Source organism: Tupaia chinensis, unplaced genomic scaffold (assembly GCF_000334495.1).
Source record: "Tupaia chinensis unplaced genomic scaffold, TupChi_1.0 Scaffold000311_2, whole genome shotgun sequence".
In the NCBI taxonomy this organism is placed as follows: Eukaryota; Metazoa; Chordata; class Mammalia; order Scandentia; family Tupaiidae; genus Tupaia; species Tupaia belangeri.
In genome coordinates, this window is record NW_006159803.1 from 5,134,892 (window position 1) to 5,149,843 (window position 14,952).

At 40.9% G+C, this 14,952-nt stretch overlaps 1 protein-coding gene across 1 annotated transcript in view; it reads right to left on the minus strand.

Annotated features, from left to right (window-relative positions):
- ARHGAP20 (Rho GTPase activating protein 20) overlaps positions 1 to 14,952 on the minus strand; it is a 118,366-nt gene that overhangs the window by 12,171 nt on the left and 91,243 nt on the right. Inside the window, exons 8-11 of the mRNA XM_006150969.1 lie at positions 13,532 to 13,598; positions 10,715 to 10,903; positions 3,064 to 3,242; positions 1,944 to 2,105 (exon numbers count right to left, since the gene is read on the minus strand). Of these exons, the coding sequence (XP_006151031.1) occupies positions 1,944 to 2,105; positions 3,064 to 3,242; positions 10,715 to 10,903; positions 13,532 to 13,598 (597 nt within the window). The remainder of the gene's footprint in view (positions 1 to 1,943; positions 2,106 to 3,063; positions 3,243 to 10,714; positions 10,904 to 13,531; positions 13,599 to 14,952) is intronic.

Sequence of the window (14,952 nt, forward strand, 5' to 3'; positions counted from 1 at the left end):
AGAACAATGGAGAAGGGATTGCGGTGCGACTATTCCTACTGGGGGCAGGGTGTCTGTGTGTGTGTGTGTGTGTGTGTGTGTGTGTGTGTGTGCTTTCACACATTCCGTCTCCAGTGAGTGCACACACCCACTGACAAAAATTAAAAACAAAAAACTCCCCCAAAACAAAGAGGCTTTGCGTCTTCTTAAAAGATGGGAGAAAATCTAGTATGAAAAATAACCCACATATTGTACACATCTGCCCTTGGCCTATACATCTGGCTAAGCACACCATGCATATCTCTGTCGTATTCCAGAATTGAAAGGAAATCACATCCTTGTGCAAAACAGATTAGCTAACCCTAGCTCAGACTCTCCAGTTCTCAAGTGGTATTTTATTTCAAAAGTCTGCAGCAGGGTTTGTTTAAGGCAGACATGACCCATTTACCAAGAAAGATCTTACTGTTCAAAGAGTTGGAAAGTAAGGTTCTAGAAGCAGAAACCATTAAAAAGGGGTATTCAAGAGGGTTCTTCCTTAATTTGGTTTTTATGCTTCAGGCTGTGGATGAAGGTGGGGACCCTGTCGCTATGAATGCCACGTCTTTGGGAGAAGGGAGCCTGTGACAGGAATACAGAACTATTACGGGGTCAGAAGCTCTGCTTATAGCTGGTCTTAACTCCGGGATTTCCAAAAACACAGGGCATTTCCAAGAATATAGGAGGGGGCCAGCAGATGGCAGAACAGTTATGTCACTGGACTCCTACATGGCCCATCGTGGTCTGAGTCCTGGATCCAGTGGCTTAAAACTCACACCCAGTGCATGTGTGTGCGTACCCAAGATCCCAGGAGGAGAATAGAGGAGAAGGGATTGTGGTGTGGTCATCCCCTTCCTGGGGGGGTGATTTCTCACTTTACCTCTCACTGTCTCTGTCTCTCCCCCTGACAAGCACATGCACCCTAAGAAAAAATTCCTCTCTCTATATCTATATCTATATCTATATCTATATCTGTATCTGTATCTGTATCTGTATCTGTATCTGTATCTATATCTATCTATCTATCTATCTATCTATCTATCTATCTATCTATATGGAGAAAACAAATTTCTAGAAGAATTCTGTAATTCTATAACTACAGATGCAACCTAAGTAACCACGGGTGAGGAAGACTAAATGTGGTCAGGGTAAAGGAAGGCCAGATGTTGGAGTCAGTCCAGGTCCATTTTTTTTCTTTTTTTTTTGGTTACAGGGGGCATGCGCTTGCCAGGAAGACAGAGACAGAAAGTGAGAAATCACCCCCCAGGGGGGATGGCCACACCACAATCCCTTCTCCTCCATTCTCCTCTTGGGATCTTGGGCACGCACGCACACGCGCCCAGCGTGAGTTTAAGCCACCGGGTCTGGGACTCGAACCGCGGTCGACTACATGGGAGTCCAGCGACATAGCCATTACGCTAACTGCTGGTCCCAGTCCAAGTCCATTTTTAAAATAAAAGGCATTAGGGGACAGGGACATGATGATTATGCAAATGAATGGAATTTTCAATGGTTTCAGCAGTTTTCTGCCTCAGTTATAAGGTAAATGTTTATTATGATAAACTTCTGTAACTATATTCAAAAGATTTTAAAAAGCTTTTGAAAACTTTTTCTTCATTAGGAAGGGAGTGATATAGTAAGGAAATTATTGGGAGGAGGATATTTTAATTTACTTTCTACTTGGAGTGGCAGAAGTGAAGATGACATTTGTGCGGGATGAAAAAACTTAAAAAGCATGTTTGACATACTGTATCACGGGGAATGGCTTTTCAGGTCCAGTGTTGACTTCGTAAATTGTTTCTAATACTTTTTTAGATTCTAAATCTATTATGGTTCTTTGCATATAGGAATAACGTTCATAATGAAAAAAGACAGTTTTCTTGCTCCAGTGATATACCATGGCATAGAAAAAGGAGAACTTTTCTTACCTTTAAGACAGATGCTATCACAAAAATGGATTCACAGTCTAGGTGTACTTCGACTCCAGAATTCAGTTTCTCTTTTAACTCTCTGCAGGATTTCACATTGGCTGATTGCCTGAAGATACCTTTTGTGAGGGGTCCTTTTTGGTTAAGAAGAAAAAGCATATCCTGTAGGAAAGTGAATAAAAAAACAATTAAATGGTACTTCTCACATTCCAAACAAGGGGCTGCATACCTGCCTTCTTTGGCAGCCAGAAACTGGATTGGAGCTGACAGCCAGATGTCTATTATAGAGTAGAATGGTGGCTCCCTAAGGACCCGCAATTTTAGTTAGGAGGGACAACTTCAGGTGATCTACTGCACAACATAGTGGCTACAGTTAAGAACAACTTACTGCATTTTTGAGCATTGAGAGAGTAGACTTTAAGTGTCCTTATTTTGCTTTGGATACAAGCAAAATCCATGGGATTTGAAACCTAGTTATGCCACTTATTTATGGTGTAACTTCGGTAAAGTTCTGAGGCTTCTTAAAATATTTGTAAAGTAGAGATGATAGTCACCACCCCCTAAATTTGCTATATAGGACAATGAAGTGGCTGGTGTCTGTCACTAATAGATGCACAATGCAGCATCAAATACTATCAATTATTTAATATACTAGTTGGAGATGATACAAACTCACTGACTTTCATGTGATCCATTTTATACACAGGAGATGACTAAAGGCCAGAGAATGTGTCTTTATGCTTAAACACTTGAAATAAATGAAACAGGTTTTAAAAGTTTGAGCAGTCTATGTTGCTGAAGTGATAAGACTTTCAGAACACTGTGGAGGTAAAGAATTGATGAGGGATAATGTGGATTGAATTCTACAGAGCTAATTCTAATTTCTCTGAATAGGCAAATGTAGCTCTTTCCTGAAACTGGTAGACTAGATTATCTCTTCCTTATGATTCTGCAATAGCTAAATCATATTTTTATTCTTTGAAGTGATAATAAAGATGCTTAGCCAAATCCAGGGTGTCTATCAAACACAACATTTCCTTTGGGGACAGATTTACCTCCAAGAACTCTCCCTTTCCAAACCTTCCTTTCCAATTAGTTGACAGACCAAAACGAGACTTACCAAGACAGGTTTGGGCAAATTGTCGTTCTCACAGATATTTAGCAGAGAAACTCCAAAGAGCTGTCCTGGCCTTGGAGATGTGGGTGACACGGGCACATTGTCCAGGTGAGTGCTGGAACCTCGCCAGAAGGCCCAGTTAATTATCGATCGTCTCCTTTTAAATGTCTTCTGACCTGAATCTAAAAAAGGGAGTTTAATAGAAAAAGTAGTTTAATTCACTTCATCTTATTTCTACAATTTCCATTTTACAGTAGTTTGTTACTGTGGCTCAAAGAGACAAAATGGTTAGAAATGTCCTTTCATAGGTTGACAATTTGATCTATTAAATTTTACAAATTGAGGAAGAACCAATGAAGGAAGGATCTAGTATTTGAATTCTTTTCCCATCTGTTTTTGGGACATTACTGGTCTATTTACTTGAGTATTGGCATGGAACTGTCAAAAATGGAAGAAAGCCTTGTAATGACTATCCCATCACATAGATTTTTCCCATTTTAAACATAACACTAGGGATACAAAAAAGTTAATTGAATTAGTCCGAAATTAAACAGGGAGAAAGAGTGAGGAGGTAGAGGAGGGTGGGGAGGAGGAGCAGAGGACTTGTCTCTACTCAAATGTTCTCTAGAAGAGTGAACTCACTACCTGTGCTCTCTACCACTGAGAGCACACATAGGCCGATAACCTACAATTTCTTCCCCCTTCTTTGTAACTGCACAGATTTTCAGGTATCTTTTCAGTTCTCAGCTTTACAAAGTATATTTAAGGCAGCACGCAGGGATGAAAACACGGATGCAACTTGCCTTTGCCATAGGAAGTTTACAGTTTCATAGCCAAAGGACTGGTGGTGGTGGGAAGAAAAGTATAGAAAATAAAATGGACCGTAAGAACCAAGTACCGAAAACCTTCAGAGGCAAAGAAGTCACATCCACAGTAGGGGCAGGGGGAGTGATTCTGGAGGCATTTGCATTTGATTTGGATTTTGAGTGGACAAGATTTCAACACAGAGCATCTAGCACAGCATCTGGAACATAGTAAAAACTCAATAAATCCATTACTGAAACTGAGAGATTTAAGTGGGAAAAGACAGTATGAATGAAATAGGCAGAAGAAAGATGTTATGATAATGTCAAATGTTTTTTGATGTCATCTCTGTCCTTTTTTTTTCCTTCTTCTTCAGTCTGCTATAGGTCAGTATACTCACCATCTGGAACACAGTAAAAACTCGATAAATCCATTACTGAAACTGGGAGATTTAAGTGGGAAAAGATAGTATGAATGAAATCGGCAGAAGAAAGATGTTATGATAACGTCAAATGTTTTTTTGATGTCATCTCTGTCCTTTTTTTTTCCTTCTTCTTCAGTCTGCTATAGGTCAGTATACTCACCAGAGACAGAGAGGAAGAGAGGGAAAGTGAGAAAGCACCCCTCTCCTCCAAGCAGGGGCTGACCATGCCACATTCCCCTGCACTATCCTCTCTGGATTTTGGACAAGCATGCACATGCACTCAGTGCGTTTTCCAGGCCGTGTGGTCTGGGACTCGAACCTCGCAGTTGGCCATGTGGGATCCAGCTGCCTTAACTACTGTGCCGCTGGCTGGTCCATCTGTGTCTAATTCTAACATGAAAGTTAACAGGTTCACACACAATTTGACACATAAACAGTTCATGGGCTGGCCCAGCAGTGCCATGATTAAGCCCTGTGTGTAAGAAGCTGAATACCCGTTGGCCTGCCAATGTTTGATTGCCTCCCCGGGGTTTAAAAACTACGTATGTGTGTGCATGCCCCAAATCCTGATGGGATGGAGAAATGGAGGAAAGAGATCACAGTGTGACCACACCACAGTGGAGGCTGCTTTCTCTCTTTCTGGCTAGCATTTACTTTTTCTGGCAATTAGGAAAGAAAAACCAGAAACACAGTTCTTTAAGGTTTCAGTTTTTTTCTTTATTTAAAGAGATTTTTGCTATAGGACACATGAACTCACCAGAGAGATGGAGAGAGACACAAAGCAAGCAATCACCACCTATGGGGCGGAGGTGGGGGGAGGGATGGCCATGCCACAATCACTTGTCCTCCCTTTCCTCTTGGGATTTTGGGCATGCACACACGTGCCCAGCTTGAGTTTTAAGCCGCTGAGTTGGGGCCTCAAACTGCAGTGAACTATGTGGATGTCCAGCAATGCAACCAATACACCATCTGCTGGTCTCTGAGGTTCCACTTCTAAAACAGGCTGAATCCCTCCTCCCGCCCCTAGTAAGTACCACTCCCCTAGTAACCACTATAAACTCTGGGCAAACCAGCCAAAATATACATACTTGCAGGCACTACAGAGTGACCTAAAGAAGGCAAATACCGGAGGTCAAAGTTAAACTGGTGAGAAGGGCACGGCGCTGTGTGTGTTTCCCATTTTTACAGCTCTTAGCCTATGGACAGACTCCAGGTGGGATGACCAAAACTTGGAGAGAAACTCAACTCTTACTGACTTGAAGAATTAGTGCATGGAGACAGAGGTACCTATGGTAATTAGAAAGTGAGGGGGACCCTAGAAAGAAGAAAACCTGATGACAGTGGCCCAGTATTATGTGTAAATTCTGCCTAAATCTCTGGCTGAGCCATGAAGTGTGCATTTAAGGGTAGATTCAAAATAGCTTGCAATTAAGCTTAATGAAATTGAGATTTGAAGAGCACAATGCCCAGATAGCACTCACTCTTGGTTTGACTCCCTTTTTCTCCAGGAAAAGTACTTGAAAATTAGTCACTAAACCTGTCTGTATGACACTGTTTCCCATGACACCCAACTAAGTGACCTGGAGATGGAGATGTGGTTAGTAGTGTCAGTCAAATGCTAATTTCAAAATGTCTGTAAGGGAGCTTTAGTGCTTATTTCTCCCATGTTCAGAACGGTCTACTTAAACCAAACACTAAAGAGAGAAAGTGGTGGGATGTACACTGAAGAAACATTTTACCAAATGGCGTTAAGGCCAGTATCCACACTGCGGCTCGTCAGGGTACAGTGAGTCTACTGTCACTGTACACATGCTCCGGTGTGTAAAGCTCTGTTGTGGTTTCAATGTGTCCCTTCAAAATTCTAGTAATAACATTTTGGTGAATGGCCGTGATGATGTTAGGAAGGTGGAGACTTAACCTGATCATGGTGTGAAAGGTGAGGCAGTTGGGAAGTGATTAGGCATCAGGGCGGGACCTCCATGATTGAGTTCTGGAGGGTTTAGAAGGAGAGGGAGTGAGACAGGGGTGTTCCCCACTCTGTGTATCTTCCCGCTGCCCATCATGTCACTCACCACCAAGAGGACCCTCCGAACCATGAGCTGAGTAAACCTCTATTGTATAAGATTCCCCAGACTCAGGTATCTCTTATTATCAGACTAGAACAAGTTCTTTGGCTCTGGAGTCAAGAGTCTGTGTAGATGACTGGTTCAGACACTTACATGGGGAAGGTACTTTACCTCTTTCCTCAATATTAAAATGATAAAGGATTACTTCCTACCTACCCCTCAAAGGCTTACTGAGAGGAATACATAGGATAATGTATGAAAAGTACTACTTTGCCCAGGGCATGGGTCATAGCATCTTGATGAGAGCTACCGAGACACTGAACTGCTCCCCACAAAGATTTCCCTTTTGTTTGGTAGCCTGCAGGAGATATGCAGACATGAAGGAAAATCACCCTTTTGCTTAAACAGAGCATTTTCTTCCTGCCTTGACAAAACAGAAACTAAAACCACGCTTTTTTTTTTTTTTTGGAGAGATTTTCACTGTAGGGCGTGTGCGCTCGCCAGACAGAGAGAGACATAGAGACAGAAAGCGAGAAATCACCCCCCAGGGGGGATGGTCACGCCACAATCCCTTCTCCTCCATTCTCCTCTTGGGATCTTGGGCACACACGCACACGCACCCGGCGTGAGTTTTAAGCCACCGGGTCCGGGACACGAACCGCGGTCAACTACGTGGGAGTCCAGCGACATAGCCATTACGCTAACTGCTGGTTCCCTAAAAACCACCCTTTCATAAAGAAACTAAAATGACCCTGTCATAAATCTGGGGAGAGTTTCTATGTGTCTTGCTGTCAGTCTGCAAGTATGTTTAATGTGTATGCTGCATGTTTGTACTGTTTTGCTGGCTCACATTTTACCTGGTTTTATTTCTAAAACTACCAGGTTTGATTTTTTAGCTTTCACGCACTTAGGAAGAATGCTCTATCAACAACTAGCTAGCCTATGATCACAGACAGAGGATAAAGTAGAAATTGAGTCCTTTATTTATGGTAACTACTTTGAGCTGTAGCCATGGTTTTGTTATACACAGCATCGAATCTGAGGGTTCAGGTTCCCTCTGGGGATGAGAAAAAAAATTCATTAAAGTTTACCTTATCATAGAGCTTTTAATGCCTAGTTCTTACTTTCTCAATGTTCAAGGCTGAAGAAATAATATCCTATTGCTATGAAAAATATAAGGATAAATGTAAAGCAAACTAAAGTCACGGTATATCTAGCTCTCTTAAATAACCTTGGCAAGATTCAAGCTACTGTTTTTCCATGCCTAAGAATTACAATTCTTAAAACTTCGGATTTAATTATAATGACAAACTTTACTTTAATTAGAAGTTATATTCTGACCATGTAACTCCTTAAAATTAAGAATACTGCTTTTTGTTTTTTAAGGCTAGGAAATAAATAAATATATATGAGAAGAATATCAGAATGACAGGGAAAATAGAAGAAAAAGGCATGTCTCATATTTCACCGTCTGTCACAGACGTTCATTCAGAATCAGCCTGCTGTAGGCATAGGACCAGGAGTTGAGTAGAGGCTAAACCTCAATCTAGGAACACAGTCAGGAAGAGCCCACGGAACTCCTAAACTCATCCACTTCACTCAATCTTTTGTTTAACTTCTATGTTCTATACCCTGGACAAAGCCCTAGTATGAGGTAAAACTCACAGTCTAAAGGGACATGTAGCTATGTAGTCACAACCCAATTTTTTATGCATTAGAGATATGAAAAGTACTCTGGAGATGTGGGGGCAACTATTTGCCCCTCCAAAAAATATTTGTCACCTATGTGGGAGTCCAGCTACGTGCCATTATGTCATATGCCGGTCCCAAGGATGCAACTCTGTCTTCAGTGTAAGACCGTATATTATGAGGTCTTCTCAACACTAAGGCATATTGGGAGGACTATGTCTATCTATAGTTGGGCTGATTAATGGGGATATCGCTCATAAGCTAATGAGAAAAAAATCTCTCTTAGAAATGGAGAGATGGGTTTTTGCCTGTGGCTTACTTTTTTCTAGTGGTTTGAAAATGTAATTAAATTGTTCTCAACCAAAATATAGTTTACCATTAAAGGAGAGGAGATAACTATTTCAAATTTGAGCTAAGTTTGTATAGCTGGTATTAATGAGATGAAGTAGTCCTTGATGACTAATATCTTCATTAATTTGAAGTCAGGTCATTGACAGAAAGTGACAAGGTTGGATGTGTGTGGGGATGTGAATAAAAGTTGGTTCAAGGAGTTTAAAAAATGCCTTAAAGAAACAAAGTTACACTTACCCAGTAGGAAGTGCCTGAGGATCGTCATTAATGATACCAAACTGCCCTGCTATAGAGACCTTGTATTTTCTTTTTCTCCCAGAAGGAATGTGCAATTGCCAGAGACAGAGAGAAAGCACCCACCAGTGTGAGTATGGTCTCACTACAATCCATTCTTTTTCATTTCTCCACCCTGTCAGGATCTGGGGCATGCACACACAGGAGTCTGGCATGTCTTTGACACTGCTAGGGGTTTTGAATTACAGTTGGCCAATTGGGATCGGCCTTATTTAACATTAGGCTGTGGGGGTTAGCCACAGAGATGAGATTTAACTAGGTGAATAGGAAAGTAGGAAGGAGGGTCAAAGAACTGAGGTTATCTGTAAGAGATTATAATGACACCCTTGGGATTCAAGTTGGATAAGGAGAGGTTTTGCTGGATGGAGAGAGGAGGCACCTGGCCTTCTAGAGAGGAAAAACAGCAACAGAGGCTAGTTTAAGAAGATAAAAGTCTCTTTTCCCAATAAAATGTCAAATCTTGATTCAGTGGGAAGAATAGGAATGTACGTTTCATGCTGGTGTTGCAATTATTTCAGAATTAATTGATGTTATAGTATGAAAGTAGTTATAAGTTAAACACTGTTAAATGCATTAGAGGAAGTTCTGTTAAAGTGATCTACATTGCGTATTAACTTTTAATATGAGACAAACCTTTATAAGAGTGCTGATTTAGTTAGTCTTGTTTTTTTCTAAGACTGGATAGCTATATACAGATGTTTTTTAGAGTAATGTAGCTCTGCAACGAGGTTAAAAACTGAGCTATTTTTTTCATGAATGCTATATCAACTGGATTACACACAGATGAAGAATTTCCCCTGGTATACAGATGGCCCTAATAATCTGTCATGTGGAAGGAAGATGACCAGTTAAAGCCTATACATCCCTTTACACATTACTTCTTCGGCCAGAGTCTACTTGTTTGCAAATGTAATGGCACTATTCATTGTATCTCTCAGTTGGTTCCAAATAACAAAGGTAATGCGGAAATTCAGCATTGGTTTTCTTTTTAAAAATATTTATTTATTATTTCAATTTGTCCCGAGAGGGACAGAGCAAGAGACAGAAAGTAAGAAAGCAAGTCGCCTGTTCTGGGACTAGAACCGGGGTCGGCCAGTGCTCTTAACCACCATGCCACCTGCCCCTCAGTATCGGTTCTCTATCATACCACTATCCTTTTTGGTAGCCATTTTCTTGTTTCTTATACAGGCTTACTTCCAGATTGAGAGCCAAAGACCAAACTTGGGTTAAGGTGAATTAAGGTACTCTTAGGTTGAATATCTCTTATTCTAGAGCAGGAGTCCCCAACCAGGCTGCACAGCAGGAAGGAAGTGGGTGAAGCTTCATCTGTATTTACAGCTGTTCTACCTCTCGTCAGATCAGCTGTGCATTAGATGCTCATAGGAGTGCAAATTCTACTGTGAACTGCACATGTACAGGAACTAGGTTGTGCATTTTCACGAACTGCTCTGGGTCTGTTGAAAAACTGTCTTCCATGAAACTAGTTGGGACTGCAGTTCTAGGGTGTATATTATGAGGTAGTAAGAAGCAACTACGCTTACAGGAAATTTGTATTAGATTCATTAGTTGAGAGACCTATGCTGAAATTAGTCTCATATACTCCTCAGTACCAGGTTCAAGGCACAGCGTCAGTCTTCTGACACCCATCACCGACAGTCTCCATTTTTTTTTTTTTTAATAAATTGACCATTTAGGAGTGCACAGTGGAGGGTATTGTAGTACAAAGAAAGCACTGAAGCACCTGCAGCACTGCCTGGTGCCTTCCACTCCGCAGTGGGCATAAGGTGAAAGGGGAAGGAAGGGTGAAGAAAGAAGGGACAGACTATTTTATCACTAGCTGCTGGTTATATGTCAGTCCTGCCTGTTGATTTTTAAAACCATCTCTTCTTTTAAAAAGACTTAAATTTCAAAGAATATGTACCTTATCTGGTTGGAAGCTTGGGTATCTGCCTTTTACCAAATTTGTGCTCAGAAATGACAACTTTGGCCAAAAGAAGGCCATTCTGTGAGAGGGGAAGCGACTCACCACTCAGATGCTGGGCTGCAGCCAGGCGACTGGGCTTCAGGATGAACTGGCACTGCATCTCTCGGGGCAGCTGTTCCATGAGGAAGGGCTCCTGGGGGTTGACTGGGGTGCTGGAGTCCTTTGATCCCTGTGTCAGGAGTACAGTGTCTCGAAGATGGCTCATTTTAATTCCGTAGGGATATTCATGACCTACACAGAGAAAAATGAAGGTTACTTTGTGTGCTACAAATGGGATTATTATGCAGTTTACTCTCAGAACTTTTGGTATAAAGATCCTTTTGTTGGCTAAATGGTCTCCATGCATATACTCTTATAGTTGGAGACCACTGCGTAATACAGGTGGCCCTACCTAAGTAGTTTGGTGGACAGGGGGAGGCAAAAAATCTGTAAAGAATATCTTGTTTGGAATGAATGCACAGATCACATTGTGAGCTGCATAACCTAGTTTGCATCTCAGAATATATAAAGGAAATCTTCAGCAAATCCCTGTCCCCTTTCAGCTTCAAATCCATGATTTAAAATATTTACCCATCATGCAAGGATCAAAAAAGCAAACATTAGTGGCTGAATGATACTTCGAGAATAGGGATAGAACGATATATGTCAAGCATCCCTATTAGTCCTATTATATACCACAAGATGTCTGTCTGAAAAGACATTTCATTACTTTTTGTTAGTTACATCATTAGTTTCTGAAGAGCATAGGAACTGGTTTTGATTTATGCTGCCCTCTGAGGTTAGTGTTCATAGGCAATAACCAGAAGGAAGACTACAGAAACAGAAGCAAAAAGGAGTTTACAAACTAGAGAAACTAAACCCTGGACATCTGACTGCAACATGATTTTTGCTCTTTAGTACTCTAAGTAATTGGGTCCTCTCCATGTAATCCTCAAACACCGGAAGATTCAGTTCCCTTTTATTACTGACTTATCACTAAATGCAACTTTGTGAACTTTTCCCTTTCCACACAGCAGCACAGGCGTCTGGTGTCAATATCCCATCCACACCATCAAGTGCGGCAGAGACTGTCAGAGATTAAGAAAAAAGAGAAATCTATAGCGGCAATAAAGCAAACTGAATTTAGCCAGCAGCTAATCTGTAACTGAGATTTTCGAGGCACATTAAAATATACAATTGCTCGTAGCGGTCAGATGGTGATGTAGTGGTAAAATATGAAGCCCTGCAAGGCTGGCCCACATAGGAAGGTTCTGGGTTAAATCTGGTGACTTCCTTGAGTATACTGGGCACATATGAGCCCATCACCCAGAGCTGGCTGTTGTCTCTCCCTGTTTCTCTGATATGGAAGAAATCAATCATGACCCGCAGATTTTAGTAAGAGCTAGTAATAAAGCTTAGCATCTACCTAAGTTAATTAATGCATTTTATTAAAACATTTAAAGTATTTAATTATTGCTCATTGACTTTAAAAAAAGGGACAATATTAAAAGCAAATATAATGGGGCCAGCAGATGGCCTAGTGTTTATGTTGTTGGACTCCCACATAGCTGACAGCAGTTTGAGTTCCAGACCTGGTGGCTTGAAACTAAAGCCGGGCATGTGTGCCCAAGATCCTAGGAGGAGATTGAAAGAGAAGGGATTGTGGTGTGGCCTCCCCTCCACCAGGGTGTTGTGTGTTTTTTTTTTTTTGGCCTCCCCTCCACCAGGGTGTTGTGGTTTTTTTTTTTTTTTTTTTACTTTCCCTTTCACTGTCTGTTTCTCTCTCCCTCCGGTAAGTGCATGCACCCTAAAGCAAAAACCTCTTTAAAAAAATTCACACACACACACAACCAATTTTGTTTCCAGATCTGTGAATGATCATGTCCTACACTCTAAGTCAGAGCATGTACATTTGGTTTCAGGTTACTGAAACACCCTGAATTACACCGTAGTGATCTCATGGGTAAATGAGAGGATTACGTGAGATAGTGCCTACAATATGCTTTGTACAACATCTGGCAGGTAGCAAAATTGTTAACAAATCACCAACATCATTGTCCTTTCAAGATCAGCTATAGATTCTATCCATTTATTTAACATTTATTTAAATTTGCTAGAGGGAACATACGCTCACCAGAAAGAGGGGGCAGGGAAAGCAAGACATCACCGCCCCGCCCCATTGGGCACGGTCAGGCCGCAATCCCCTCTTCATTTCTCTGTCCAGTTGGGATTTTGGACACATACAGACATCCACCATGTCTTTCCAGCCACCAAGTCTGGGACTCAAAATAGCCACCTTAACTACCACACCACCAGCTGGTCCTTTGTCTTTTAATTGCTCTATTTCTGTTGACCACACTGAATGAAATGACTGATTCAGAAACATTTTTTTAACTAAATGATATAAATAAGGCGAGGTACAACCCATTTACCAATAATTTCTCAAAACAAATGCTGAACAATTTCACTAGAGAAATAGCAAAGTATCTAATAGATCAGTCAAGATTTTTAAGAGTCTATGATGCCCAGGAAGGGTCTGGGCACATGGTAGGAATCATATACTCGTAAATCCCTCTATAGAGACAACAGAGTAAACAGGGAAGGGAACAAGAAATTCCAGAACTGAGTATAAAAAATAAGCATGTAGAAAAAGAAATACTAATACTGCTTTCTTACAGAAAAAAAGATTTAGCAAGATAGCTCTGTGAAGTGAAAAAACAAAGATTTTCTCTACCATTGACTGCTTGAATGAAGAGGTGTGTGTAAAATTTTTGATATTTTTAAAATGAGTATTTGTGTTTAGGACTATATGAGCAATTCTTTGAGATACTCAGAATTAAAACCCAGTTGATGCTACCTTAGGTTTTTGCAGAAACTTACCAATGAGTGGGTATGGTGCCTCTTCTTTGCCAGAATTGACCCACAACTGGTAATCTCTCTCAGATCCCTTGGAAATAAAAGACACAATAAGTCTTTACTTTTGGTACTTGAATAAAGACACATTTTTTTTGGGCTTTTTTATGCTTTGCAAAAAAAAAAGAAAAAATTCAAGGACAATATAAAGCAGACTGATGGGGATGCTTATGGTTTCTGAAGACGGTAGTGCTGATTCCTAAAATCATCTCCCTTCTCCCAGTCCCGAAAAGAGGACTCAGATATCCTGCTCTTTTTCCCCCCAATGAAGTCCAGAGATCCACAAAAAGCAACTGCATCCAGCTCTTACTTTATTGTACGAGGTAGCCCATGGATAGAAAAATGAGAGCTAGGCCTCGGACAAAGGAAGAGGAAACTTCCTGGTTCTAAAGGATAGTATCTTCTTTACCGTGCTGCCTTCCAATAAGTCTCTGCCTTCCCAGAGAATTCTGCACTTCAAAATGTCCCAGCAAATACAACCTTGTCACCCAGAAAGTCACAAACACTGCTATTCTGATTAAAAAGTAAAATCTCTAAGCTCAGCTGCTGCTAAGCAGGAAATGAACTACACCAAGAGGCTTTGAAGAGATAGGCAGTTGGCACAGTCCGCACTGTTTGAATAAGTCCAGTTTTGGTGACAGAAAGGACGAGAATTCTAGCTAGAGAATAGGCCCAGTCATGGGAAACAATAAAATTGTTCAATAGCAGGATTTTAGGTTGGCAACACTATAAACCCCACTTGAAAGAAATAATACTTAATTAAAAACTTTGCTGACTCCTCTAGAAGGAATAAAGCAAAAAATGTTTTCAATGAAGCTAGGAGACACAGTCAAAATTTGTTAGCAATATTTCATGTCCTTGCTGCTAACTTCTGATTAAAACTCACCCTTGCCCCAGGTAATGGCAGAAGCTAACAGCAAAACAGGAAAAGTGTGGACTACACACTAAAAGGTTGTTTATTTCTCAGTTCATTAGAGGCACCAGCCATCTCACCCTTAGGTTCTGCAATCAGCCAATATGGCTTCTAGCCACATGTTCTCTACATAAAAACTGACTACCGAGTGAATCATTTGGAATTTATCATCCTAAGACTGATTATTGGGATGATGACATAATAATTAGGAAGGAAAGGTGAAGAAGCAGGAGAACATAAGGGAAGAACAGTCACATAGTAACAAGTAGAAGGGGGAAACAAAGCTGAAATGTATTTAGAACCTGATAACTAAAAAAACTTTTTGTATATAGCATACACAATAAAAATACATGGGGCCAACAGGTGGCATGGTGGTTAAGGACGCTGAACTCCCACATGGCTGACCACAGTTCGAGTCCTGGACCTGGCAGCTTGCTTTTTCACTTGCCCTCTCTCTCTCACTCTGTCCCAGTCT